Below are 27,617 nucleotides of genomic sequence, written 5' to 3' on the forward strand. Positions count from 1 at the left end.
TGCCACTGAACTGTGCATGTAGAAATTTTTGAAATGGTGTATCTTTGGCTATGTGTATTTTCACCAAAAAAAAAGGGTTGAGAAGTTAGAGGGTTAATATGTTGTGGAGTTGTTAACCAATGTCATTAAACAACATGTGTACTACTGTTTCATGAGAAACTATTTGTTCTGTAAGCCTTCACCTGAAGTACAATAAAATATAAAAAAAAAAAGAAAAAAAATTAATTTTATAAGCAACTTTTCTGGCTCTAGAAATTTGTGGAAACTACACAACACATTCCTATATAACCAAAGGGTCAAATCACAATGGAAATTAGAAAATTATTTGAGATAAAGTCACAACATACCAAAACTTCTGAGATGCTGTGCTTAGAGGGAAATTTACAGCTATTAATATCAACAAAGAACAAAAATCTCAAGTCAATAACCAAACTTTCCACCTAAAGACACTGGAAAAAGAAGACAAAACTAAACCTAAAGCTAGCAGAAGGAAGGAAATAAGAAAATAGAATGAGAATAATTGAAATAGAGAAGAGAAAAAAACAATAGAGAAAATAAAAAATATCAAAATTCAGTTATTTGAAAATATTAACAAAGTTGGCAAACCTTTAATCAGATAAACCAAGGAAGAAGAGAGAGAACACAAATTACTAAAATTGGGAATAAAAGAGAGAACTTCATTACCAACCTTACTGAAGTAAAAAGGATTATAAGGGAAAACTATGAAGAACTATATGCAAAGAAATTAGATAATTTAGATGAAATAAATTTCTAGAAAGACACAATTTACTGGCACTGACTCAGGAAGAAAAAGAAAATCTGAATACACCTATTATAAAGAAAGAGGCTGAAATAGTTAAAAAAAATAAAAAAATCCTACAAAGAAAGGCCAAGCCCAGATGGCTTCACCACTGAATTCTACCACCCGAAGAAGAAATGAGACAAATTCTTCACAAACTCTTCTAAAAAACAGAAGAGACAACACTTCTCAGTTCTAAGGGGCCAGTGTTATTCTGATACCCAAACTACACAAAGACATAACAAGAAAACTACAGACCAATATCTCACAAACATAAACGTAAAAATCCTCAAAATACAATACAATAGATAACCAAATGCAGGAACATATAAAAAGGATTATACACCACGACAAAGTGGGATTTACCACAAGAATGCAATGCGAGGCTGGTTTAACATACAGAAATCAATTAATATAATAAACCGTATTAATAGAATGATGAAAACCACATTTGCTTAACCAAATTCAGTCATTGGGACGTTTTCTAAGAATGATTTCATAGCCCTCATTTTGCATTATATTTTGAATTTCTTCAGGAAAAACAACAAATGAGACCACAATAAATATAAATGCCCACGAAAATATAGAGATTCTGAAAATTTCTCCCTTACAAGCAAAACAAACATCAGCAAAAAAAAAAAAGCACAATTCAAAAGCCTTCATACACACAGAGTAGGATTTTCCTTTTACTACTTCTAAACTGAATCATGTTCCAGCTGAACGCTACATAATCTAGAGTAGCAGCACACTGACCTCAGTTCTCTTTGGCTAACATTGAGGTGTTATTACTCTGATTTTCATTTCTCCTTTTTACATTGTGTGTGTATTTAAAGTTCCGTTTGAGGTCATCCATAATTCTACTTGAAAAAAGTTGTCCCTTTTTATATCAGTGTTGTTCTTGTTACTGTTGTTGGCTGCAGTGGAGTCAATTCTGACTCATGGCAACCCCATGTGTGCAAAGTAGAGCTTTAAATAACTCACATGTAATTTAGCATTTCACTTTTTTAACTTAACACTATATCAACATTTAAAAATTGTTTTCACAGTTGTCATTTTAATGACAGTATTTATTTTATCAGATTCCTTTAATCATCAGTAAGTCATTATCAGAAGAGGCAACTCAATGGCCAAATACGAACTGATTATTAAAACTACACTAACCAAATGAATGAACTGGTCTCGTATATGATCTCTACATATCTTAAAAGACAATAATTCATATTCAATGCAAAGAATACAAGCAAATTCAGAAGCAGAGCTTTGCTTACCTTTATGTTCTAAGGACTAGCAGACCCTGAGTATTAAATACAGAAGGCTACACTTGAAAAGTATGGTTGCTCCTCTCTCTGTGCTATGAAAGACCATATATACAAAATTTGGGCTTAGCTGTGAAATTTTAAATGCATCTTTATTAATGGAGCTAATTTAACTCAATTTTACCACCCAACTGTTAGGCCAGTGCCACATATCTTAAAAGGTTTTGTTCCACAATTCCCACTTTTCCAGGTGCCAATTTCTATATTAGCCAAGGCCACATTAATGCTACAACAAAATTTTAAAAATGTATAATGGCTCTAACCTTACAGAAATTTATTTGTTGCTCTCATAAAGCCTAAAATAGGTGTTACTGTTGGGCTGGAAATATTCCTCTCAGGGGCCTAGGCTCCTTCCATCTTGTGGCTCCAATATCTTCAACATATGGCTTCCAAGGTCACCATGCTTCTCTGCATCAAGGCACAGAAGGGAAAAGAGCATGCATTGTGTGAAGGGTTTATTTAGGAAGACTTCCACTCACATTCCATTACCTATAACTCAATCAACTGGCCACTAAAAAAGGAAACCTTGAAATGTAGCTGAGCCATCTGCCCAGAACGAAGAGAAAATTCTAGCCAGTCCAGCCAGTCTTTGCTACACTTTGTTAGAAGCTGTTTTTGGTTACTGCATTCAAATAATAAAATTTTATTTCTTTAAATAGGTCTAGAAAATTTAGACTTTTCACTAATTAGGGCAGGTCTTTGATCAAATTTTTTTTAATGTAAATTTAGAAATATTGTATTAAAATGCCCAAGAACATTATTTTCAGTCTTTGAAAAACTGGAGAACTATGAAAATGCACAGGAGCTAAAAGGATTAAGAATGTAAGAATGCAAATAATATGAAATCTAACGATCTATAATTATGACCAATCCAATTACTCATACCAATATGTATGCAGGTTTTACTCCTCAATTGTGTTATTTATATAATCAAAAGCTGATTTTATATAAACTATATAAGATGCTTATCTTGAAAGAACATTCTTATACTAATTAATCCATACAATACTCTTGAGTTTAGACACTGTTACTTCAAATTTTTACTTGAGACAGAATGGATAAGAAAATAAAGGTTTTCTAGAAAGCCACAAAGGGAAGCAGAGTGTGGCTCCCAGTACCACATTCACAACAAATAAACTTTCCCTCCGGAAAGGAATCAACTGAATTCTTTATTTTCCAATGTTTTTCATGTTGGTAGAAATGCAGTGACAAACTGAAATTAAAATGATAAATGAAGGAAATATACACATGTATTTTAAAATGGGTATATAAAATTGGAACAGAATCAATATTTTAAATATGCATAATTTTCTCTTAAGTAACAATATTGTTGCGTAGAATTACTGAATAATAAAGTAGGCATTAGTCTGTGAGAAACTATTCATTTTCTAGTTTACTATACTAGTATTTTTATATATACACATATTGAATTTAAGTGTACAATCTGGGATGTTTACTAATATAAACTCATTTTATAAAATGCTATGTAATAAACTATTCATCACAATATTTGCTGTAGAAAGTGGCTAATGCTCATGTCTGCATGCCTATACAGAGTGTTCTTAACTGGGTTAACTTTAGGGCAGAAACAATCCTAAGTGCTTTATGTCTAATATTAAACTTGGTGCTAAGTTTAATACTTAATAAGAACACTAATATGCTAAAACAATCAATATAATCCATTACAGAAATAAAACAAAAGACAAGAACCACATGATCATATCAATCAATGCAGAAAAGGCATTTGACAAAGTCCAACACCCATTCATGATAAAAACACTCAACAAAATAGGAACAGAAGGGAAATCTCAACATAACCAAGGGCATTTATATAAAGCCAACAGCCAACATCATCCTAAATGGAGAGACTTTGAAAGCATTCCCCTTGAGAACGGGAACCAGACAAGGATGCCCTTTATCACCACTCTTATTCAACATTGTGCTGGAGGTCCTAGCCACAGCAATTAGGCTAGAAAAAGAAATAAAGGGCATATAAATCGGTAGGGAAGAAGTCAAAGTATCTCTATTTGCAGAATATGTTCTTATACACAGAAAACCCCAAAGAATCTACAAGAAAACTACTGGAACTAATAGGAGATTTCAGCAAAGTATCAGGATACAAGATAAACATACAAAAATCAGTTGGATTCCCCTACACCAACAAAAAGAACTTTGAAGAGGAAATCACCAAATCAGTACCATTTACAATAGCCTCCAAGAAGATAAAATACATAGGAATAAAACTAACCGGACGTAAAAGACCTATACAAAGAAAACTACAAGACACTACTGCAAGAAATCAAAAGAGACTCACGTAAGTGGAAAAACATACCTTGTTCATGGATAGGTAGACTCAACATTGTGAAAAATTCTACCCAAAGTGTTCTACAGATACAATGTAATCCCAATCCAAATTCCACCAGCATTTTTTAATGAGATGGAGAAAAAAATCACCAACTTCATATGGAAAGGGAAGAGGCCCCAAATAAGTAATGCATTCATTACTCAAGAAGAAGAACAAAGCGGGAGGCCTCACACTACCTGATTTTAGAACCTATTATACCACCACGGTAGTCAAAACAGCCTGGTACTGGTACAACAACACATACATAGACCAATGGAACAGAATTGAGAATCCACACAAATTTATCCACCTATAAGCAGTTGATACTTGACAAAGCCCCAAAGTCCATTAATTGGGGAAAAGACAGTCTCTTCAACAAATGCTGCAGGCATAACTGGATATCCATCTGCAAAAAACTGAAACAAGACCTATACCCCCCACCATGCACAAAAACTAACTCAAAATGGACCAAAGACTTAAATATAAAATAAAAAATGATAAAGATCACGGAAGAAAAAATAGGGACAACGCTAGGAACCCTAATACATGGCATATACACAATACAAACCATAAGTAACAATGTACAAACACTAGAAGAGAGACTAGATAACTGGGAGCTTCTAAAAATCAAACACTTATGTTCATCAAAAGACTTCACCAAAAGAGTCAAAAGACAACCTACAGACTGGGAAAAAAATTTTGGCTACGACAAATCCGATCAGTGTCTAATCTCTAAAATCTACAAGATACTGAAAAACCTCAACAACAAAAAGACAAATAACCTAATTAAAAAATGGGCAAATGATATGAACAGGCACTTCACCAAAGAAGATATTCAGGTGGCTAACAGACACATCAAGAAATGCTCACGATCACTAGCCATTAGAGAAAGGCAGATCAAAACTACAATGAGGTATCATCTCACCCCAACAAGGCTAGCATTAATCCAAAAAACACAAAATAATAAATGCTGGAGAGGTTGTGGAGCGAACGGAACACTTATACACCGTTAGTGGGAATGTAAAATGGTACAACCACTTTGGAAATCAATTTGGCGCTTCCTTAAAAAGCTAGAAATAGAATACGATTCAGCTATCCCACTCCCTGGAATATATCCTAGAGAAATAAGAGCCATCACACGAACAGATATATATACACTCATGTTCACTGCAGCACTGTTCACAATAGCAAAAAGATGGAAACAACATAGATGCCCATCAACAGACGAATGGATAAACAAATTAGGTATATCCACACAATGGAATACTACACAACAATAAAGAATAATGATGAAGCCGTGAAACGTAACATGGAGCAATCTAGAGGTCATTATGCTGAGTGAATTTATTCAGTCACAGAAGAACAAATATTGTATAAGACCACTATTATAAGAACTCAAGAGAAGGTTTAAACACAGAAGACAACATTCTTTGATGGTTACTAGGGTGGGGAGGGAGGGTGAGGGTTGTTCACTAACTAGATAGTAGACAACTATTCTCTTAGATGAAAGGAAGGACAGCACATACTACAGGGGAAGTCAGCATAACTGGACTAAACCAAAGCTAAGAAGTTTCCTGAATACAATCAAACACTTTGAGGGACAAAGTAGCAAGGGTAGAGATCTGGGGACCATGATTTCAGGGGACATCTATGTCAATTGGCATAACAAAGCTTATTAAGAAAATGTTCTGCATCCTACTTCGGTGAGTGGTGTCTGGGGTCTTAAAAGCTTGCAAGCGGCCTTCTAAGATGCATCAATTGGTCCCAACCACTGGAGTAAAGAAGAATGAAGAACACCAAAGACACAAGGAAAGTATTAGCCCAAGACACAGAAAGGGCCACATATACCAGAGACTTCATCAACCTGAGAACAGAAGAACTAGATGGTGTCCAGCTACCACCAACGACCAGCCTGACAGGGAACACAATAGAGAGTCCTGATGGAGCAGGAGAAAGGTAAGGTGCAGAACTCAAATTCTAGTAAGAAGACCAGACTTAACGGTCTGACTGGAGGTACCCCAGAAAGCATGGCCCCTGGATTGTCTATCAGCCCAGAACTAAAACAATTTCCGAGGCCAACTCTTCAGACAAGGATTGGACTGGACTGTGGGACATAAAGTGATACTCGTGAGGAGTGTGCCTCTTAGCTCAAGTAGATACAAGAGACTAAATGGGCAGCTTCTGTCCAGATGTGAGATGGGAAGGCAGAGAGGGTTAGAAGCTGGTTGAATGGACGTGGGAAATCAGGCGTGGAAAGGAGGAGTGTGCTCACAGTATAGGGAGAGCAATTAGGGTCACATAACAATGTATATATAAATTTTTGTATGGGAGACTAATCTGAAATGTAAACTTCATCTAAACTACAATAAAAAAAAGAACACTACTATGCTAAATTACACAAAGAATTAGCAGTTTGTTTTAAAAAAGTTAATGCACCCATTTCAGTCACATTTGCTCCAAAGCTACAAGAATACCAGCATAAGTTTTTGTTTTTGTTGTTGAGAAAATATACAGCAAAATATGCACCAGTTCAACAGTTTCTACATGTACAATTCAACGACATTGACTACATTGGGTTGTGCAACCATTCTCACCCTCCTTTTCTAAGTTGTTCCTCCTCCCTTAACATAAACTCACTGCCCCTTAAGGTTCCCATCTAATCTTTCGAGTTGCTGTTGCCACTTTGATCCCATATAGTTCTTAAAAGAGCATAATGCTCAAGGCTAACATTTTTTACTAGTTAAGTTAAACTATTGTTTGTTTTTAAGAAGACTTCAGGGGATATTTTTGGTTTAAGGTTTAAAGATTATCTCAGGGCAATAGTTTCAGGGGTTCTTTCAGCCTCCATGGCTCCAGAATGCCTGGAGTCCATGAGAATTTAACATTCTGTTCTGCATTTTCCCCCTTTTCATCAGGATTCTTCTACAGAATCTTTGATCAAAATGTTCGTAATGGTAGCTGGGTACCATCCAGTTCTTCTGGTCTCATGGCAAAGGAGGCAATTAGCCACACATTCCACATCCTCCTCCTGTTCCCGATGCTCTGCCTTCCTCTGTTGCTCCAGGTGAACAGAGATCAATTGTTGTGCCTTGGATGGCTGCTTGCAAGCTTTTTACAGATGGAGCTTGAAGACATTATGCTGAGAGAAGTAAGTCAATCACAAAAGGACAAATACTGTATGACCTCACTTACATAAAAAGGCAAGAAAAGGCAAATGTACAGAGAACAAAGTTTATTAGTGGTTACCAGGGACAGGAGGGAGGGGGAAAGAAGGAGTTAACAGTGACAGAAAAATCACATGGATTAAGAGTAGTGTTGCACAGCTGATTATTATAATTGCTGTCAATAAGTTGCACACCTGTAAAAAGTTGAATTGACGAAAGTTGTGTGATAGATATCTTTACATCGATGACCAAAAAAAAAAACAAAAGTAGTTGCCAAAGTTGCTTATGTAAAACCAAAAACCTCATGGGATTTAGAGTTCCTTGGTTTTGAGGTTTAGGGTCATGGTTTCGTGGGACATCCTGGTTAACTGGCCTAATAATGGGTTCAGTGCTTGTGTTCTACCAGCAGAAGTTTCTTAAAGATCACATTAATGGTCCTTGGGACATTTCTGTGCCTTCTGGCATTTGAGGACATTGCCTGAATTTTATCAAATATTTCTTGATCTCAGTGCTTCTTTCCTTTGGCAATTCCTCTCTTAGTTCTGAGATATCTTCTTCAATTATGTGTTTGCTCCTAGACACAGAATTATTTTGATGGGGAAAAGTAAATTGATGGGTAACCTGCAGAAACTTCCAAAACACACTGATCAATAATACTATTTGATAGATAAGTGATAACTTTGGTTAAGGGCAAGACAGTACACAATACTGGGGAAGCCAGCAGAACTTGTACGAGGAAAGGTCATGGGAACTCCATAGACATATCCAAACTCCCTGAAGGACTGAACTACTGGGTGGAGGGCTGTGGGGACCATGGTCTCAGGGAACATCTAGGTCAATTGGTATAACATAGTTTATAAAGAAAATGTTCTACTTTCTACCTTGGTGAGTAGCGTCTGGGGTCTTAAACGCCTGTGAGCAACCATCTAAGATACTCCACTGGTCTCACCCCCTCGGGAGCAAGGGAGAATGAAGAAAACAAGATACAAGGGAAAGATCAGTCCAAAGGACTGATGGACCACAACTACCACGGCCTCCACCAGACTGAGTCCAATACAACTAGATGATGCCTGGCTACCACCACTGACTGCTCTGACAGGGATCACAATAGAGGGTCCTGGACCCAGCTGGAGAAAACCCCAAAAGTATGGCCCCCGGACATCCTTTTAGCTCTGTAATGAAGTTACTCCCAAGGTTCACCCTTCAGCCAAAGATTAGACAGCCTCATAAAACAAAACAAGACTAATGGGGCACAACAGCTCAGGGACAAAGATTAGAAGGCAGGAGAGGACAGAAAAGCTGGTAATAGGGAACCCAAGATCGAGAAGGGGGAATGTTGACATGTCATAGGGTTGTTAACCAATGTCATAAAACAATATGTGTACTGTTTAATGAGAAACTACTTGTTCTGTAAACCTTCATCTAAAGTACAATTAAAAAAAAAAAACTATTTGAGGTTCTTCCTGATTGATGCCAATGGTAGAGTCCTCAATCAGGTAGGAGGCAAAGCAAGCCTTAGAAAACTGTCATGTTATCTTCTAAGGTGCCAGTAAGATTTAATAATTCACTCAAATATTTCTGAGAGAATGTATTCCAGGTACCAGTCCTAGGAACTCACATAAGGACACAACAGGTTTATGACCTATCTTCTTGAATATAGGTGGACTGTGACAGCTTTGACAAACACAATACAGCAGAAATGAAGTGGTGCCAATCTCTGGGCCCAAGACCTAGGAGATTAGCAGCTTCCACCTCTTACCTCTTGGAACACTCCTTTGAAGTAGTTACTCTGGAGGAAGTCAGAAGCCACATGGCAAGTCTGACTACTATGAAGTTTCTATACATGGAGAGAGTGATACTAGTTAGTTCCTAGCTTTCCAGCCATCATTCCAGTCCAGGTGCCCAGACATGTCAGCAAAGGAGCCATTTGGAACATTCCAGACCCAGTATACACCACACGATGAACAGAGGCCCTAGACACATGGCCCCAGTCATCTCCAGACATCTGAGCCACTCCACTGGGGCCTCAGACATCATTGAACAGAGATAACTCACAAAGTTAAGCGCTGATCAAATTCCTCACTTACAAAACTGTGAAATGTAACAAAATGACTACTATTATAAGATACTAATTTTGGGTAACTTGTTAAGCAGCAATAAATAACTGGAACAGAAAGAAAATCCAGAGTTCAGATTTGGGCATGCCCATTACAGATGCCTATTAGATATCAAAGTAGAGACGTCAAGTTGGTATTTGGATATACGAGTCTGGAGCTAAAAGAAGAGGTCCAGAGTGAAGATAAAATTTGGGAAACATCCTCCTTGATCTAATTTTCCTTTTTCCATAATACTTATTGCCTTCTGACATTCTCTATTTTGTCTAATATTTATTGTCTTTCTTTCCCTGAGACAACATAAGCTCCTCAAAGACAGAGATTTTATTATTATTCACTAATGCATCATATGCACACGGTATAGTGCCTGGGACATAGTAGACACTCAAATATTTGTTGAATAAGTGAACCAGATCATAAATGGTAATTAAGATTATTTTAATGTAGTGATTACCTTGGAAGTGAGCAGAGATGAGGTTTCAGAATAGATATTTCAACATTTAGATGCTGAGTAGATGAAGAGGAACCAGAAAAGGAGACAGAAAATGTGGCCAGTAAGGAAGGATAAATAAGAAGTGTTCTAGAAGCAAAGTGAGGAAAGTGTTTCAAGAAGGGGAAGTGATCAAGTATATCAATGATGCTGAGAGGAAGAGTATGCTGAGGATGAAGGCTAACTGTACTGAAAATAGGAGGAGAACGAGAGGAGAAGCAATAGACTTATTTTTTTATGAGTTTTTCTGTAAACTGGGTAAGTGGCTACAAGGGATGTGATGCCAACATTTGTTGTTTGAAAGACAAGATATCTTACAGATTTTTTTTTTTTTTTTAATGCTAACAGGAATGATCCTGTAGAGAGGAAAAATCTAATTTAAACACAGAGAGAGTGGGGACAATTTAATAGGTGAGAAAGGATAAGACCTAGCATATAAATGAGTGGACTGGCCTTAGATAAGAACAACCAAATAATTAATCCACAGTTAACAAGAGGAAAAGTAGAGTATGTGGGTGCAAATACAGGTAGACAGATGTGGTGGAAATTCTCTTTTGTTTGCTTCTATTTTCTCAGTAAAAGGAAACAAAGTTAACAGCTGAGAACGAAGCGAGGGGAAGTGGGAAATAATCCTTTAGCACTGTACTCCAATACATTTGGGTGTATATCTCCGTTTAGAATTTATCATACTGTGGTATAATTATTTATGTACATGTCACTTTGTCTACTAAACTGTAAAATAATTTAAGGCAGGGGAAGTACTTTTTATCTTTGCATCACCAACACATAACACAGTGTTCTTCAAAACAAACTCACTGATGGAATGAATGACTATTAGAGGTTCCTTTGAGACTTTGTAGCAAAGCCAAGAGAGTTTGAAAACAGCAATACAATGTTCTCAAGCTTCTATTTGATAAATATACTCAAATGCAATTTCAAAATATTAAAACCATTAAGCTTCAATTTATACGTGAAATTAAAAAAGCCACAGATAGAACATAAATATTTCTCTAACACACTGAGGATATAATGAGATGCTGATATTAAAAATAACTGTGTAGTGTGTGAGTTACTCTGGAGGATGCATCACTACTGAGTATAGGTATTCAACATTTTATGACAAAATGCCAAGGTTCAGCTTCCAAAAAACCAACATCTTTGAAAGAAGGTTATTAAAAAAAGATCTTTCCATTAAAAAAAGCAGGAGCGGCTTCACCTTCACATCATGGACATATTTGGTAAGCATATGGTTTTATCTTGATACCAAATGTAAGAACAAATAAAAATCAACTATCTTCAATGAAGTGGCACAACAGAATGTTCTCCTGACATTTGGAATGTTCTCATCACTTAAGATATTATAGTAATCAATACAAATGAAAAATAATGATTTGGATAAAAATTTTAATTCTCATACAAATGCAGATCTATAAATTCTGTTATATGTTTAACACGCACTTTTAAAATCACCAAAATTCAAAGACACAAATAATAGTGGACACAATTTAACAGAAAATCCAGAAATAAAAACAAACTCAAGTTGTGGATATGAGTTATATTTTCACCATCATTTGATTCTTTATTACTTTGGGGACATTCTCTTTTCTTTAACAAAAAGAACAGCAGTGATATTATATGCTTCTAGTTAAAAATTAAGAGCTCTTCTATAAAATCCTATGAAACGAACTTTCAATTACTACTGAATATGCCAAGACTTATTCTAAAAAATACAAAAGAAGACAGTCAATAGACTTAACAACACTGGAGCAGACCCATTTCCCTTTGAACCACTGCTTTCCTATGCTTCCCAAATCTCTCTTCAGAGAAGCCCTTTTCTGTAATTAACTGAACAGGTGGACAGGAATGTGAGCGGGCCATCCAATACATCTGGTCTTACTCTCTGGTCACTGAAATGAAGTTCCCAGGAGTAGTGGGGGAAGAAACCACACAATCCAATGATGATTGCTTGCCAGTGACCCAGAGCCATCTGCTGCCATGGCTCTTTTCCCTATGATCTGCCAGCCAGTTGTTTAGTTAGATGTGACAGAAATAAAACTGAAAGGGATCTGAAAAGGACATAAAAAAGAAGGATAAGCCTCAACATTTTTTACTTTTGGTGAAGTCATATGGTTTCCACCACTGAGCAAACTGTAGTGCTTTCTTCCTCTGATCCTCAAAGCTTTCTCGGATTCCTTTCCTCCAAAGTCTTGGTTCTATGTCCAGCATCCCACCAATGATTTCCTTTTAAAGAATGAGAAAAACACAAACCATGTATGTATAAATAATACTGAAAAAAAAAAAAAAAAAAAGAATGAGACTATGTCTGTTTATTCTGCAACTAAATATATTAAATGCATAAATATTAGTTTCAAGTTTTAAAAAATCTTGTTCTGAATTAGCTCTAACTATGCAAACCCTGTGACTCTACGAGTACTGGCTCTGTCTCCTGCAAAGCCATTTATCTATTTTGCTACTTGTTAGCACATCTACCAGACAGTAGGCAAAGGGGAGGAAGACAAGTAAAATTTATTTAATTTGGTTCTTATTAACAGCTCTGGTAAACAGTTTGGAGAAAAAGTTAATCAACACGTAGCAATTATTAACTTAGTTGCTCAACTGCAGTTGAATCTCAGGCTAATGTTTTCTCTGCTACCCTGTGTATTTATATATATAAGCCAGTTTCTTCTACTATTAGCTGGAGATCTTTTTTCAGGAAATAAAAATCACATTTTAATACTAATGTAAGTAAACCTAGAATTAAAAATTATAAATTCCCTTCATTTAAAAAGTCATATTTCTAAACCCTGAAAGGAATGACTTTTTGATTGTCTGCTTACTATTCTGGATTATTTCCTTCATGATCTTCCTCCTATGTTGCTAGCTACAAAAACTCATCAAATTAATGCATGTGAGTATCCATGTACAGAAAGATAATCAGGAAGACTTGAAATGCTTAGGGGTGAGGGATGTAGTAATATAGGAAAACATGGGACTAAAGGTTGGATTCTGCATATTGAATCTCTACTGGGCTGTGAGGTGAGACCTTGCACAAATCACATAATCTTTTTAAGATGTAGGTTCTTCTTAACTCAACAAATGTACCATAGGAGCCTACTATGCACAAGGTAAATACCAAATATTGTAGGGGATACAAAGATAATTGACATACATCTGTTTGCCTTTAGAGATCTCTTAATAAAATCTGGAATTTTGGTGGGAGCCAGAACAATAATCCAGCTATGCAAAGGTCTGTCTTATAAAACAGAATAAGTAAGTGTCAAAGCAGATAAAGAATTTGCTTTGAAGAATTAAGAAAAAAAGATTCCATTTGTTGGGTGAATCAGGAAAAGCATCACGGAAAAGGGAGCCTCCTATTATTTGGAAAGGGAAATAGAGGAAACAAAGGGACCGAAAGAGACAGAAGAAGACATCAAAACAAATGGGCAAATTTAGGTAAAGTGCAAGAGTTTCTCAGCATCAGTCCAAGTAAGCAATGCAGTTTAAGAAAGCCTAGCTAATAAGTTGACCTGAAACTGCCTCTATAAAACATCAAGTTTTATATTATGTACATCCTATAGGATTGTTTCTTGTTCTGTTACTCAAGCAGCTGTTAATGGAAAGAGACCACCCTAATAATCTCTTCTTGTTCTCCAAGCAACTGCTTAGGCAGTAGGCTGAAGAGAGTTCTTGGATCCACAGGCTATCTCTTGAAAAGCAAGGGTTGGGGAAAATGGATCAGTGAAGCAACACTAACTGGGGAAATTTTCCTCCTAATCTTAAAATAGGATCATATAAACCATAATATATGCATAATATTTGAAAGGGGATCAGTTTCCCAATTAAATTTGTTGTTGTTGTGTGCTGTTGCATCAATTCTGAGTCAGAGCGACCTCATGGACAGAGCAGAACTACCGCATAGGGTTTCCAAGGCTGTAATCTTTATGGAAGCAGACTGCCACATCGTTCTCCCGTGGAGTGGCTGGTGGGTTCGAACCGCCAACCTTTCACTAAGCAGCCAAGCACTTAACCACTGCACCACCAGGGCTCCTCCAATGAAATTTATACAAGTTAAAAAAAAAACAAAAACAAAAAACTTTACTTCCTTTTCACCAGAATCAAATTTACTTTAAAATAAGTCCAGAGTCATAGAGCCTTCAGTTATAAAACCTACTGAATAACAATAAGATGTTTGAGAGCAGTGAAAATAAATTTCTTTATAGTTAACTCTTGAAAAAAACATTCTAAAAATGTCTCAAACAAGTTTCTGTAATATATCTCAACAATTCAAAGATGCATGTGATTCTGGATTTCTGGTTAACCCATTAAGGACAACAGCATAAAAAGTTTTCAATCCAAACCTCTGGAGTTGAAATTCCTTTTGACACATTCTCATTCATTTGTAGAAGAGGCTCCTATACAGGAGATTAAAATGGGAGAGAGGGGAGAGCGGAAGGGAGCACCCTAAGCAGAGTTCATCAAGGCCCCTCTTACTTAGAGAAACTAGCTACATAGCCATAAAATAAGCAGAAAGGCTTGAGCTATACTAGTTTAAAGATCGTTTCTAAATCTTTTATTGCCCAGACTTCTTCTAACTGCTTCAGATGCTGCATTAATCTCATTACAATCCTTGATACTAATGTATACAATTTCCAGATACTTCCACAGACCTTTAATTTAAGGACTAAACTCCCAGAAGGCAATCAGTAGTAATGGAAAAAAACCTGACAACTATAATAAGCTGTAGACTCTAATGTCTGCCCAGAAACTATCTGTGTGAAATGAGTCATATATTCCTCTGGGACTTATTTTGTTTAACTATAAATGAAGAGGTGAGATCATTTGTTCTCTTAATACCACCATGACTATATGTATCCCAACTCTGTCACTTATTAGCGCCATGATCCTGAGCAAATTATATAACCTCTCTGTAGCTCAGTTTCTTCATCTATAAAATGAAGGCAAAAACAATACCTACATAATAGAGTTACTGTGACCATTAAATGAGTGCTTAGAACAGTACCTGGAACATTGTAGACCCTTATTACGTATTAGCAATTATCATCATTCTCAGCTGGCTGACTTCAAAGGAAAACATCAGAGTAACTGCTGACACTGTTAACAAGTATTTGGTTCCAAAGTAACATTCCCGACTCTGTTATAAATATTTTGAATCATTTTTACTAATAGTTTCTAGGTTCCCCTTCTACAAACTGAATGCAGCAGTGTTCACCAACCTCACTGCAAATTGCGCCCGAAGTTTTGACTTCCTTTCGAAAGAAAAGGGATATTAAATTACTAAACACTGGAATTTTATCAAATTGTGAACATACCTTCCCAAAGTAATGAGGGAATTTGTGTTGATCTTCAATGACATGGGCAAACCCTCCTTGGAGGCCAAAATCCACAGAGAAATAAGGTAAGCCTCTAGGTACCTAAATAAACAGAAAGATCACACATGAAATATGGAATCAGCTCAGAAAATTATACTTAATCCCTCCTCTTGCTCTCTAACTATAATAGTATCCCCCAAGATAAAAGTATACAATGAATTTCCAATTCTAGAGATACTTAAATAATGACTTAACTTTCTAAGCAAAACATTTCATTTTGGCAGCCTTTCAGCCTGACAGCTCTTCATAATATCTAGCAATTATAATAAAACCAATTACTTTCTTGTCCTGAGGGAAAGCAGGAAAACAAAAGGCACCTGTAATTTTTATATAACAGCAGAATATTTTTCAAAACTTATGTTGCACAGAGAACGAGGATATGCTTTCTTATATTTTACATTGCAGAACAGGAAGAGGGGTCTGGCCACATACTTAGAGCTTTGTTTACAATATCCCTGAGACTTTACTATGATTTTTCAAAGATAAACTAAACCAGAACAACCATAGATTTTTTTTTTTAAACTGGCGAGATGGGTAGAGCAATACTTAGTTTACCAACCTCATTAATATCTCCAGGATTATCTATTATCTTTCACTCCCTCCCTCCCTCCCTGCCCTCTCCCATTCTCTCTCTCTAGACACACACACACACACAAACACGAAGTATTTTAAACTATATCTTGACTAGAAAGGCCATAATTTCCTGCTATCTCTATCAGTTAAATAGATCTTGTGTCCTTGCGAGTTTTTCCTTCAAGTCCTATCTTTTTCACTAGAAATTATTCAAGTGGGTCAATGGATAGGAACATCTCTCTAATCCTCTCATGAGTCAGCATTTACTTATTTTGGCACTAAATCACAGACTTCTACTTAATGATATATATTCTATATTGTCTCCCCAAGAAGGCAGGACATGGAAAGGCATAGTGTGGTATGGTGGAAAGAGAATGGTCATCTTGAAGTGTTATAAAGAAATTAAAATTAGGGCTTATAAAGAGTTCTTCATGATATAGGAAATGTATAAGGAAAAAAGTCAGTTTATAAAACTGTACATAATATAAAATGCAGAGAAGTAGGTAATTATTTTTTTGCTTTATATATTTCTTTATTCCAACATGTATAACCTTGACAATTAGGAAAAAATAAAGTAAAAAAGAGACAAGACTCTCATCACAGCTCTGAGTCTTAGAACTGTGTAATCTCTGGCAAGTCATTTAATATCTCTTGGTCTCATGAGAAATATGAGGAGCTCAGAAGTTTGCTGTGAGGATCAAATAGAACAATGCATGTAAAGTTCCTAGCCCAATTCTTGGCACACAGAAATTATTCAAACCTTACTTTCATTTTTGTCTCCTATACAAGAGTGCTTTATGCAAACCTGGTGGTCAGAGAAAAAAAAGATGGAAGGCTCCATCAGAACCCCTTTGCCACCTGAAGTAGATTACCATGTGTGAAGCATGAATCTGAATGCCCCAAAAGATGTTATAGAACTACATCGACTAACAGACAGTACTACGAGAGATAACTTGAGAAATTTTTGCTGACAGTGCCCACGCTTTCTCTTGGTACTACACTGTGGTAGGCAGAATGATCCCACCTCCAGATGGCAATGCCCTGTCCCCTAACTGCCACAGGTATGTTACTTTACATGGTAAAAGGTACTTGGCAGATGTGATTAAAGTTAAGGATCTTAAAATGGGGTGATTATCCTGGATTATCCAGGTGGGCCCAATGTAATCAAAAGGTCCCTGTAAGAAAGAGACAGGAGGATCAGGGCCAGAGAGATATTGGAGGATACCACATTGCTGGCTTTAAAGATGGAGGAAGGCACCACAAATCAAGGAATGTAGGAGGCTTCTAGAAGCTGGATAAGGCAAGGGAACAGATTCCCCCAGACCCTCTAGGATCTAGGCCTGCCAACATCTTGATTTTAGCACAGTGAAACCCATTTCAGACTTCTGACCTCCAAAACATTAATAAATTTGTGTTTTTTTACATTTGTTACAGCAGCAATAGGAACCTAATATATATACGAAGGCTCAACAACCTGTGGCATATTTGCCAAGATGGTACAATGAACACACAACTACTGTTACACAAATAACAGCTGCTGCCACAGGCCTCACCTCTGTTAATCTCTTTGCAGGCTGCAAAAGATACACCCTGCTGTCCTGCTAGGAGGGTTGTTAGCGGCAGGCATCGCAAAGACTCTGGTATCAAAGTGTTTGTACATGTAGTACTTTCCTTTTCCCGCCTTGACCAGCCAGAGGGAAATGAACTGGAATTGTGGCACCACGTCTAAAGGTACTGACAGAACTACTGCAAAAAATCTTATTTACAATATAAAAGCACTACTGTCTGAATTTTTCTCTTTTAATATTCCCTATTATTGTCCTTGGGTTTGAAGGTATGGATCTTAGTTATCTAGTGCTGCTATAACAGAAATACTACAAATGGGTAGTAGCTTTAACAAACAGAAATTTCTCTTCTCACAGTTTAGGAGGCTAGAAGTCCAAATTCAGGGTGCCGGCTCTAGGGGACAGCTCTCTCTCTCTGTCGGTTCTGGAGGAAGGTCCTTGCCTCTTCTGAGCTTTTGCTCCTGGAAGATCTTCATGTGGCTTGGCATCTCTTATCCCCCATCTTTGCTTGCTCACTTGCTTGTTTAAATTCTTTTGTCTCAAAAGAGACTGACTTAAGACACACCCTACACTAATACTGTCTCATTAACATAACAAAGAAAACCCATTCCCAAATAGGATTGTAACTACAGGTGTAGGGTTTAGGATTTATAAAACGTATTTTTGGAGGACACAATTCAATCCGTAACAGAGGATCTCTACGTAAATCTGAATTTTCCCTTGATACGGATTTTCTTTTTTAAAAAATAAAACTCAGTTCCTAAGTATGTCATATGCTTTCTCAATTGCTATAACCAAAAATCAAACCCGATGCTATCTAGTCAATTTAACTATAGTTACCACAAAATTAAACTAAAAAATCAAATTTTAAAAGTTCAGGAATTCTCATTAAATCATAATGAAACAGCCTTGTGAAAAATGACCACTTTTCATGACGAGTTGTTTAATATTATGCAACTCCTCTCCAATGAACATTCAGATTTGTTTACTAATCTATTTCCACGGACTTCATACTATGCTGCAGAATATTCAAAAGATCCAGAAAAAGTAAACAAAATGGGCAAAAGAAGGCAAGCTTATACTCTCAAATAAAATAAAAATATAAATTCAACAATGAATAGAAATGAATTACAAATATATGAAACACTATTATAAGTCAAGAATCTACTCAGTGGGAAAAAAAAAAAAAATCACCCTGCCTCCAATGAAGTAGGCAAAATACCTTATGAAACTAGCAAGGACACAGGGCTTTAAAAAAAAGTGTAATGAGATTCTTTCAGAAGTAAAAACAATGTCAAAAGCTTAACAGTGCTTCATTTCTAGCTCTGAAACACTTTTATAATTTTAAAAAGACACTAGAAAGCTTGCTAACCTAAAAAGTGACCTCCTTTGGAATTATTCTTATGCTCAAATTCTCTTCACAATTCCATTCACATAATTATAGAATCCTAGTGCTAAAAGGGACCTCAAGATGTCATCTGGCTCATTCCCCTCTACTGTGACTCTCAAATGGCCTCAGATATAAAACTTAGTAAAGGTTATCTTTGGAACACTTTAAAATTGAATATACGATCACCATTCTTACAAGGATCAGTACCTGTTTTTTATTGGTTAATTTGTAATATTATTAAGACCTCCTGGCTACTCAATTCAGGTATTTATCCAAGTCTTAGAAAACAAACAATAGGTACTACATGGTTCACTGGTAAGAATAATGCACACACAGTACAGCAAATGGGTAATAATACATTTCTCTATAAATTCTTATTCTGAACTATTAACTGCCATTACAATCATGTTCTCAAAGAATATTTATTAGCATGGGATAAGTGAAAATCTCAGGCAAAAAAGTGTATATAAATTATGATTCCATCTATAGGTTCATAAGGTTCCAAAGTATATAGGACATTTACAGTTTCGTGCTTTAATATGTTGTCTGGCTCAATTGACCAGCACAGAAAGAGAAAAAACACTGTAGACAATGTTTTACCTCTGAATTAAAACTGTGTATCTTCAACAATGCATTGAAATTTTAATATGCTGACTGGGATATATTAAGTTTAATAAGGAATTCTATCAGTCACACGTATCAGGAGAATGGCTTTACAAAAGAAATGGGGGAGAAATATTTTAGTGACATATACTAGAACAGAACCAAATAAAACCAAATCCCTTGCCGTCAAGTCAATCCCAACTCATAGCAACCCTATAGGACAGAACAGAACTGCCCCATAACGGTTTCCAAGGCTGCAATCTTTACAGAAGCAGACTGCCACATCTTTCTCCCTTGGAGTGGCTGGTGGGTTCGAACCACCAACCTTTTGGTTAGCAGCCAAGTGCTTAACCACTGCGCCACTAGGACTCTTCTACTGGAACAAGGATAGGTAAACTTTTTCTGTAAAGATATAGATAGCAAACTATTTTAGGCTTTGCGGATCATACTGTCTCAGTTGGACTACTCAACTCTGCCCTTGCAGCAAGAAAGCAGCCACAGACAATATATGAACAAATGAGTGAGGCTGTGTTCCAATAAAACTTTGTTTACAAAAACAGGCCGCAGGCAGATTTGGCCTATAGATTGTAGTTGCCAACCCCTGCACTGAAATATAAACTCCATAAAGGCAGGGATCCGCTCTGTTTTGTTAACTATGTATAAAAAGCATCTAGAAGAGTGCTGCTAAATAGTAGACTCTTGACACATAGCTGTAGAATAAATTGCTTTTTGAATAGGAAGAGAAAGATTTCAAACATCTATTAAATCTCTACTCCATTTAATTCATATTTCTAGAAAAGAGTTCATTACAAAAGTACTCAACTTACATATAACTTACATCCAAAAGTTGACCTGCAAATTAAGATTAAACTATAAAACATGGTTAGACAAGTCTCCAAATGAATAATGAACCCATGATCTAACTCAACTACTGTTTTATAGGAATATAACAGAGAACTTTTGTATAGGGAAAAGAAAATGAGTTCCAAATTCAAAATGGAGCCTCAAGGAAAAATTTCCTCTCATTATTATCCCAGTACCATGAAGGACCCTCTCACCATTTTTCCCACAGGACCTGAGAAGCCCATGAAAGGGCCTCTCATGGCAGATTCTAATGGTTATCATAGCCAATAATACATAGCAGAGGGCTGGAAGGTCAGGAGAAAACATTCATTTGGATAAAAAAATAGAAAGCCTCTACAAACAAACAAGCATTTTCTAGACCAAGAAGGATGAAAATAATCTTTATTTGTAGAATCAGTTACTTTGCCTTTGGTCACTCATCCAAATGGTCTCTTTCTCAACTGAGATGTGGAAATTAATGAAGATTCTGAACACCATTTTCTTATATTAGGGGAAAAAATGATACTTACAGACTTTCTGATATCTTTTGAAGAGAGATCAATCAACTTCTTGTTCATGGACCACTCCTCATCAGATTCCATTATGGCTTTCTATAAAATACCCATTTGTTAAATAAAAATATAATATATAAGCAAATACAAAGAGAGTTTAAAAATAAAGTCTCATAGTGAATTAATTAGAGTACATTACACATGGTAGGTCATTATTTGAAACTGGAACTTCTTGACTTTTAACAATCCTATCTTCAGTAAAGACAATATTCTTTTACTCATTCTTAACTCATACTAACTTCAGCTCAGCTTTACATGACAAAAACAATCCTTAATAAGACCTAGCATTTTAATATTGAGCATAATTTGTAAACATAAAAGTTCACAAATTCCCTACTGCATTCATAGAAATCTACTCAAATTCATTTAGTTTTATTGCTCTGCTTCCAAATATCAAAAGAGTAATTTATATGCTTTCTGGCAACAAAAAACTTGAACTATTTCTGCCCATATAGCAAAGAAGTAAAAATGCAAAAATGCAGGGAGAAAAATACATAGAAATGGAATTCTAAGACTTTCTAGGCTCAGCAGTATGACTATTATTTATGATAAAGAAATATTTAATAGAAAGAAAAAGCAGGATGATGAATATAAAATAATCTCATTATTGTACAATATTGTTACTAATTAAACTAATTTTAGAGAGAAAATTAACATTCAAATAAGTTCAATTTAAATACACCAGATATACTGCTTGGCTTGGGCTGCTTGATTTGACATTATCATGTGGAACAGTCAATACAAAATTGAAGCCAAATCAAATAAATGCAGCATCTTTAATGATCATATAAAAGTTCAGTGTAAAGGAGAAAAGTCATACACCATTGTGTTAAGAGATGACATTTCTGTCACCCTACAACAGCAACACTGGCTGCTATCTGTGGGTCCCTGTACCTCAAATGCCTCTAGTCACGATCATCTAAGACTCCATTTCACTGGAAAAGTATAATCTCTTTCTCAATTAAGTTTAATATATGACTGGAATGGGTCTTTGGGATTATCTGGCTTATTCTCTCACACTTTAATAGTGTAATTCTTCAAATCAAATAATCAGATTGTTTTTAAAGATTTCCTTAACCTGAATAGGTTTTATAATTCTTTTTATTAGAATTTATAGTCCAGAATAATAAATCTTACCACCCTATATTGTCCAAATGTTTAATCCTCAGAAGTCTTCATTCACCATTCACAAAATATTACATTGCTTTTTCTTTGCATATGTTAATATTTCATATATGGTTCTATATTTATGCACTTGTATTAGTCCATAAATTCCTTTATATTGTATTCAGGTCAACAACAAATACACACTATTTATTCCATGTCCAAAAATGTATATCAAGGTTAGAAATTTGTTTTACTTTTACAAATGGTATCATGAGGTATAAAATAGTAAAATTTATGCAATAAGTTATTTCAGCAATTATAATTTGTACTATCTGTATGTTACTATGTTTGACTCCAGTGTAGTTCAATAATGAGTTTTCTACAGTTATGACTACAATTCACTTGAAAGTAATTCAAGGTAAAACCCTGATTTCACATGAGAAAATAAAATAGAAATTATAATTTACCAATTGATAGCACATTCATACTTGTAAAATCAAAATCTGAAATTTCTTTCTACAGAAATTGATACAGCAGAATTTTCGTGTATGTGCTTTACTTCTTTATATAACACAAAATTTGATATAAGTATATGGGAGGAAAATACATGAATCAAGACAACCATATTCATAAAACAGAACTGTAGCAAAAAATAAATATGCATGTAAAGACCATATTTAAATACCTTAAAATAGATAGGAGCCATATCACCCACTTCCTTTGGGAGAGGAATGCACTCATAAACCATATGATATTGTTTCTTCATGTTCACATTAGTTTCTAAAAATATGCAATCCAACTCTTTATCTTCAAACATCTTTACCAATGATTTTCTGAACATCTGAAGAAAAAAATGACAGCTAGGTAAATAAAGCACTTACAGGATATCCATTACATGAAGACAATAAAGAGTATAATAAGGTCCTTTAAAATGAGAAGTAAACAATGTCTGAACTCTTAACATGATATTACCTTATACTTTACTTTCTAAATCCACTACATAATTTCATGTATTTAAGCATCATTTTTCAAACTGAAGCTAACTCCACATAGTTTATGTATCTATAGGAAACAGTTCCAGTAAACAAAAATGAGAAAATAAAGAGATAAAATCAAATTTGGGTGGTAAAATATGAAGACTTAACAGTAAAATCATAGGAAAACATCCATAAGTCAAAATGATACTCTGAGCAATGGGTATCTTAAAATCTGGGATAAACAAAAAGCAGAATTCATTTCCAAATATTTCCCTAAGCTCACAGCATCTTCATGTGTTGGTTCCCTTATATGTCTGCTGACCCCTTACTTGTATATTCAGGCATTCTCCTATTTTCATATATAATGTAGCTCTACTGTAGTGGTTAAGAGCTTGGCTGCTAACCAAAAGGTCAGAAGTTCAAATCCACCGCCTGCTTCTTGGAAACACTGTTCTACTCAGTCCTATTGGGTCGCTATAAGTCAGAATTGACGGCACCTCACAACACAACTAAGTATAGAAAGTCAAATATACTAAAGGTGAAAAGTAAGACGGTTTTCTTTTCCCAAAGGGCTAAGCATTATTATAAAATTCCATTTTTTAAATTTTATTTAATTATATTTTGCACAGTCCTATGCCTGAAGGACAGTTGTTTATTGAAGGTAGTTGGATGGAGCTTGGACATGTGGTCCAGGGTGTTCACATGTATTCACAGAACATCCCTTGCAGTGCAGGATGGAGCCAGGGGATAGAAGAAGGGGAGCAGGCTGCAGGCTGGGTGCCAGAGGCCAGCTTTCCCTACACTACCATGTTCTAGTGTGAAACTCAAAGGTGTCTGAGGATTCTAAATTCAAACTTGGCCTTGAAGGGCATTATGAAAATACATTTGTCTAAGGAGGATAAAACATTTTATTTAGACTTTGTCACCCTGATTTATAACTTTTTAATATTTTAACTACACTTTTTTATTTTAAGATAATTACAAATTCACATGTAGTTATAAGAAATAATACAGAGATCCCATGTACCATTTACCTAGTTTCCCCCAATGGGACTATCATATAAAACTATAGTATAATATCTCAATTAGGATACTGATACAGTAAAGATACAGAACAATTCCAAAGCCGTAAGAATTCCTCTTGTTGTACTTTTATAGTCCCACCTACTTCCCTCTCATCTCTCTCCCTACCTCCCCAACCCCAGTTCCTTTACCCTTGGGATTAATCTGTGCTTTATTTCTTTAATTCTGTCATTTTAAGAATGTTATATGAATGGAATCACATATTGCGGAGCTGGCTTTTTCACTCAGTATAAATCTCTGGAGATTCATCCAAGTTGTTGCATGTATCAATAGTTCATTCCTCTTTATTGCTGAGTAGTATTTCTGGTATGGATGTACCAAAAGTATATTTACCCATTAAAGGATATCTAGGGTGTTTTCTGTTTTCAGATATTTCAAATAAAGGTTGTCATGAACATTTATTCCATTTCTCTGAAATAAATACTCAAGGGCGCAATTATTAGGTCATATGGCAGTTGTATATTTCATATTTTTAAAAAAAACTTCTAAAGTGTTTTCCAAAGTAGCTATATCATTTTACATTTCCACCAACACTACAGGAGCAATGCAGTTTTTCCACAACCTCACCAGTATTTGGTGTTGTCAATATTTTTTATTTACATTCTGATAGCTATGTAGTGATATATCATGTAGTTTTAATTTGCATTTCCCTAATAGTTAATGATGTTGAACATTTTTTCATGTGCTTATTTGTCACAGCTGAGTTCTGACATGCGTTTAAAAGAAGAAAACCACTGTACTCTACAACAGAAGGGGCTGTGCTCCAGTGAAATTTGAAGTGCCTCTCGTGGAGTATGCTTTGGATGCTCAGCCAGCCATAGGCAAAGACGACACAACTTAACGGTTAAAGGTTGAAGCTGCCTCACTCCAGAAGTTGAGGTTCACCCCAGCATTATTTCCGGGCTGAGTCTATTCCAGACAACTTGGATTCCACCCTCTCTTGACAGAAAAAGGAAGCATTGTTACAACATGCCTACTTCAGGAGACCTACCCAGCCACTCCCAGGGATTAAACTAGCCCACTAGATGCAAGGAGAGGTTGTGCATACCAGCATCACCCAAGAATGGCCTGGATGACTCACTAAGCACAGAAGGTGGTGCAAGCTCACTAACAAGCAAACAACTCATGCTGAGGTTCTGGGCATTCACAGGCTCACAGGACTGGTTGGCAGGCCTGGGGCAAAACTGGAGACCTTCATCTCTGGGACCCTTCTGCCTGCATCCTGGGGACATTTCTCATGGGAGGCTGGTAGAAAGGATGAGGTATTCCTTTCTCTAGACTCCAGGGGCCAGTTCCTTTAGCCATGCCCTGCCCTCTTCCAGGTTGTCAGAGACCCTTTACTACCTTCTCTTCTTGGGCAGTTTATGTGAGCTTGGTGGTGTTCCTTCTATTTTTTGTTCTCTTAAAAGTTTCTAGGATAATTGGTATTATTTCTCCCTTAAAGTGAAGAATTCTGCAGTAAAGCCCTCTGGGACTGGGGTTTTCTTTGTGGTAAGGCTTTTAATTATGGATTCTATTTATTTAGTAGATATAGAAATATATATACTTATATTTCTTCTGTTTAGTTTTAGGAAGTTGTGTTTTTCAAAAAATTAGTCCATTTTATCTAAACTGTCTAATCTATTGTCACAGTTTGCCTATAATAAGCTGAACATTTTAGTATCTGTTAAAAAAAAAAAGGTTGTTTAACCACTGGTGCTTAACCACGGTGACACCAGGGCTCCAGCTATATAGTAAGTCCTGCAAACAGACAGACTGATTCCAAAACACTTTTCATCAGTGTTTTGTAGCTTTTAGCATACAAGTTCTATATTTTTTTGTTAGATTTATATCTAAGTATTTGATTTTTTTTGAGTGATTATAAATAGTACTGTATTTTTTATTTTGATTTCTATGTGTTCATTACTAGCATACAGAAATACAATTGATTTCTGCATGCTTATCTTGGATCCTGGAGCCTGGGTGGCACAGAGTTTAAGAGCTCCGCTGCTAATCAAAAGGTCAGCAGTTCAAATCTGCTCCTTGGAAACCCTATAGGGCAGTCCTACTGTCCTATAGGGTCGCTGTGAGTCCGAATCGACTTCAACGGCAATAGGTTTTGTTATCTTGTATCCTGTGACCTTGCTGAACTTGCTCACTAATTCTAGTGGTTTTTATTTGTAGATTCCTTGAGATTTTCTATGTAAACAATCGTATCATCTGCAAATAAGAAGTTTTATTTTTTCCTTTCCAATCTGTATGCATTTTACTTCCTTTGCTTGCATTACTACACTAGCTAGAACTTGCAACACTAAGTTGAGTAAGAGTAGTGAAAGCAGATGTTACCAATGTTGCCTTGTTACCGATATTAGGGAGAGAACATCTTTTACCAGTTAGTATAACGTTAGCTTTAGGCTTTTTGTAGATGCTCTTTATCAAGCAGAGGATGTTCCCCTCTATTCCTACTTTTCTGAAAGTTTTTATTATGACTGGGCATGAATTTGGTCAAATTCTTTTTCTTCATTGATTGATATGAGCATGTGATTTTGCCTGTTTAGCCTGTTAATATGGTGCATTACATTAATTTTCCAATACTGAACAAGCCTTGCATCCTTAGTATAAACCCCACTTGGTCATGGTGTATATAATTACTTTTACATTATTGTCAAATTCTATATGCTAATATTTTGTTAAAGATTTTTGCAACCATATTTATGAAGGATATTGAACTGTATTTTCTGGCATCAGGGTAATAGCAGCTTCTTAAAATGAACTGGGAGAAGTACTCCCTCCTTCTGTTTTCTAAAAGTGATTGTATAGAATTGGTGTCAATTCTTCTTTAAACATTTGATAAAATTCTCCAGTGCTATGTCTTCTTGGTGGATTGATCCTTTCATCATTATATAATGTCTCTCTCTTCTCTGATAATTTTTCTGCTCTAAAGTCTTCTTTACCTCATACAACTATAGCCACTTCTGCTTTCTTTTCATTAATGACTGCATGATAAATCTTTTCCACCCTTTCACATTTACCTGCAATATCATTACATGTGAAGTGAATTTCTTGTAGACAGCATATAGTTGAGTCATATGATCCACTCTACCAAACTCTGTCTTTTAACTGATGTATTTACACTGCCTGATTTAATATAATTATTGATACAGTAAGGTCATTTCATTTTTTGTTTTCTGTTTGTTCTGGGTTTTATTTGTTTCTCTCTTTTCTTTTTCCTGCCTCCCTGTGGTTACTTGAACATTTTTAGAACTCCATTTTCATTTATCTAAAGAGTTTAAGGGAGCCCTGGTGGC

At 35.8% G+C, this 27,617-nt stretch overlaps 1 protein-coding gene across 5 annotated transcripts in view; it reads right to left on the reverse strand.

Moving 5' to 3' along the window:
• Window positions 1-10,548: 10,548 nt before the first annotated feature.
• Window positions 10,549-27,617, reverse strand: part of CWF19L2 (CWF19 like cell cycle control factor 2) — a 163,445-nt gene continuing 146,376 nt past the window's right edge. For 4 of the 5 annotated variants that reach the window (XM_004382469.2, XM_023736940.1, XM_023736943.1 and 1 more), the window contains 4 exons: window positions 22,956-23,111; window positions 21,122-21,202; window positions 15,558-15,659; window positions 10,549-12,468 (listed from right to left, as the gene is read on the reverse strand). In XM_004382469.2, coding sequence (XP_004382526.1) covers window positions 12,325-12,468; window positions 15,558-15,659; window positions 21,122-21,202; window positions 22,956-23,111 — 483 coding nt within the window. In that variant the 3' untranslated portion in view covers window positions 10,549-12,324. Of the gene's footprint in view, window positions 12,515-15,557; window positions 15,660-21,121; window positions 21,203-22,955; window positions 23,112-27,617 lie in introns of all 5 variants that reach the window. The other variant, XM_023736941.1, reaches the window with a different exon arrangement.

The sequence above is a fragment of the Trichechus manatus genome, unplaced genomic scaffold (assembly GCF_000243295.1).
Source record: "Trichechus manatus latirostris isolate Lorelei unplaced genomic scaffold, TriManLat1.0 scaffold00094, whole genome shotgun sequence".
NCBI classification, from domain to species: domain Eukaryota; kingdom Metazoa; phylum Chordata; class Mammalia; order Sirenia; family Trichechidae; genus Trichechus; species Trichechus manatus.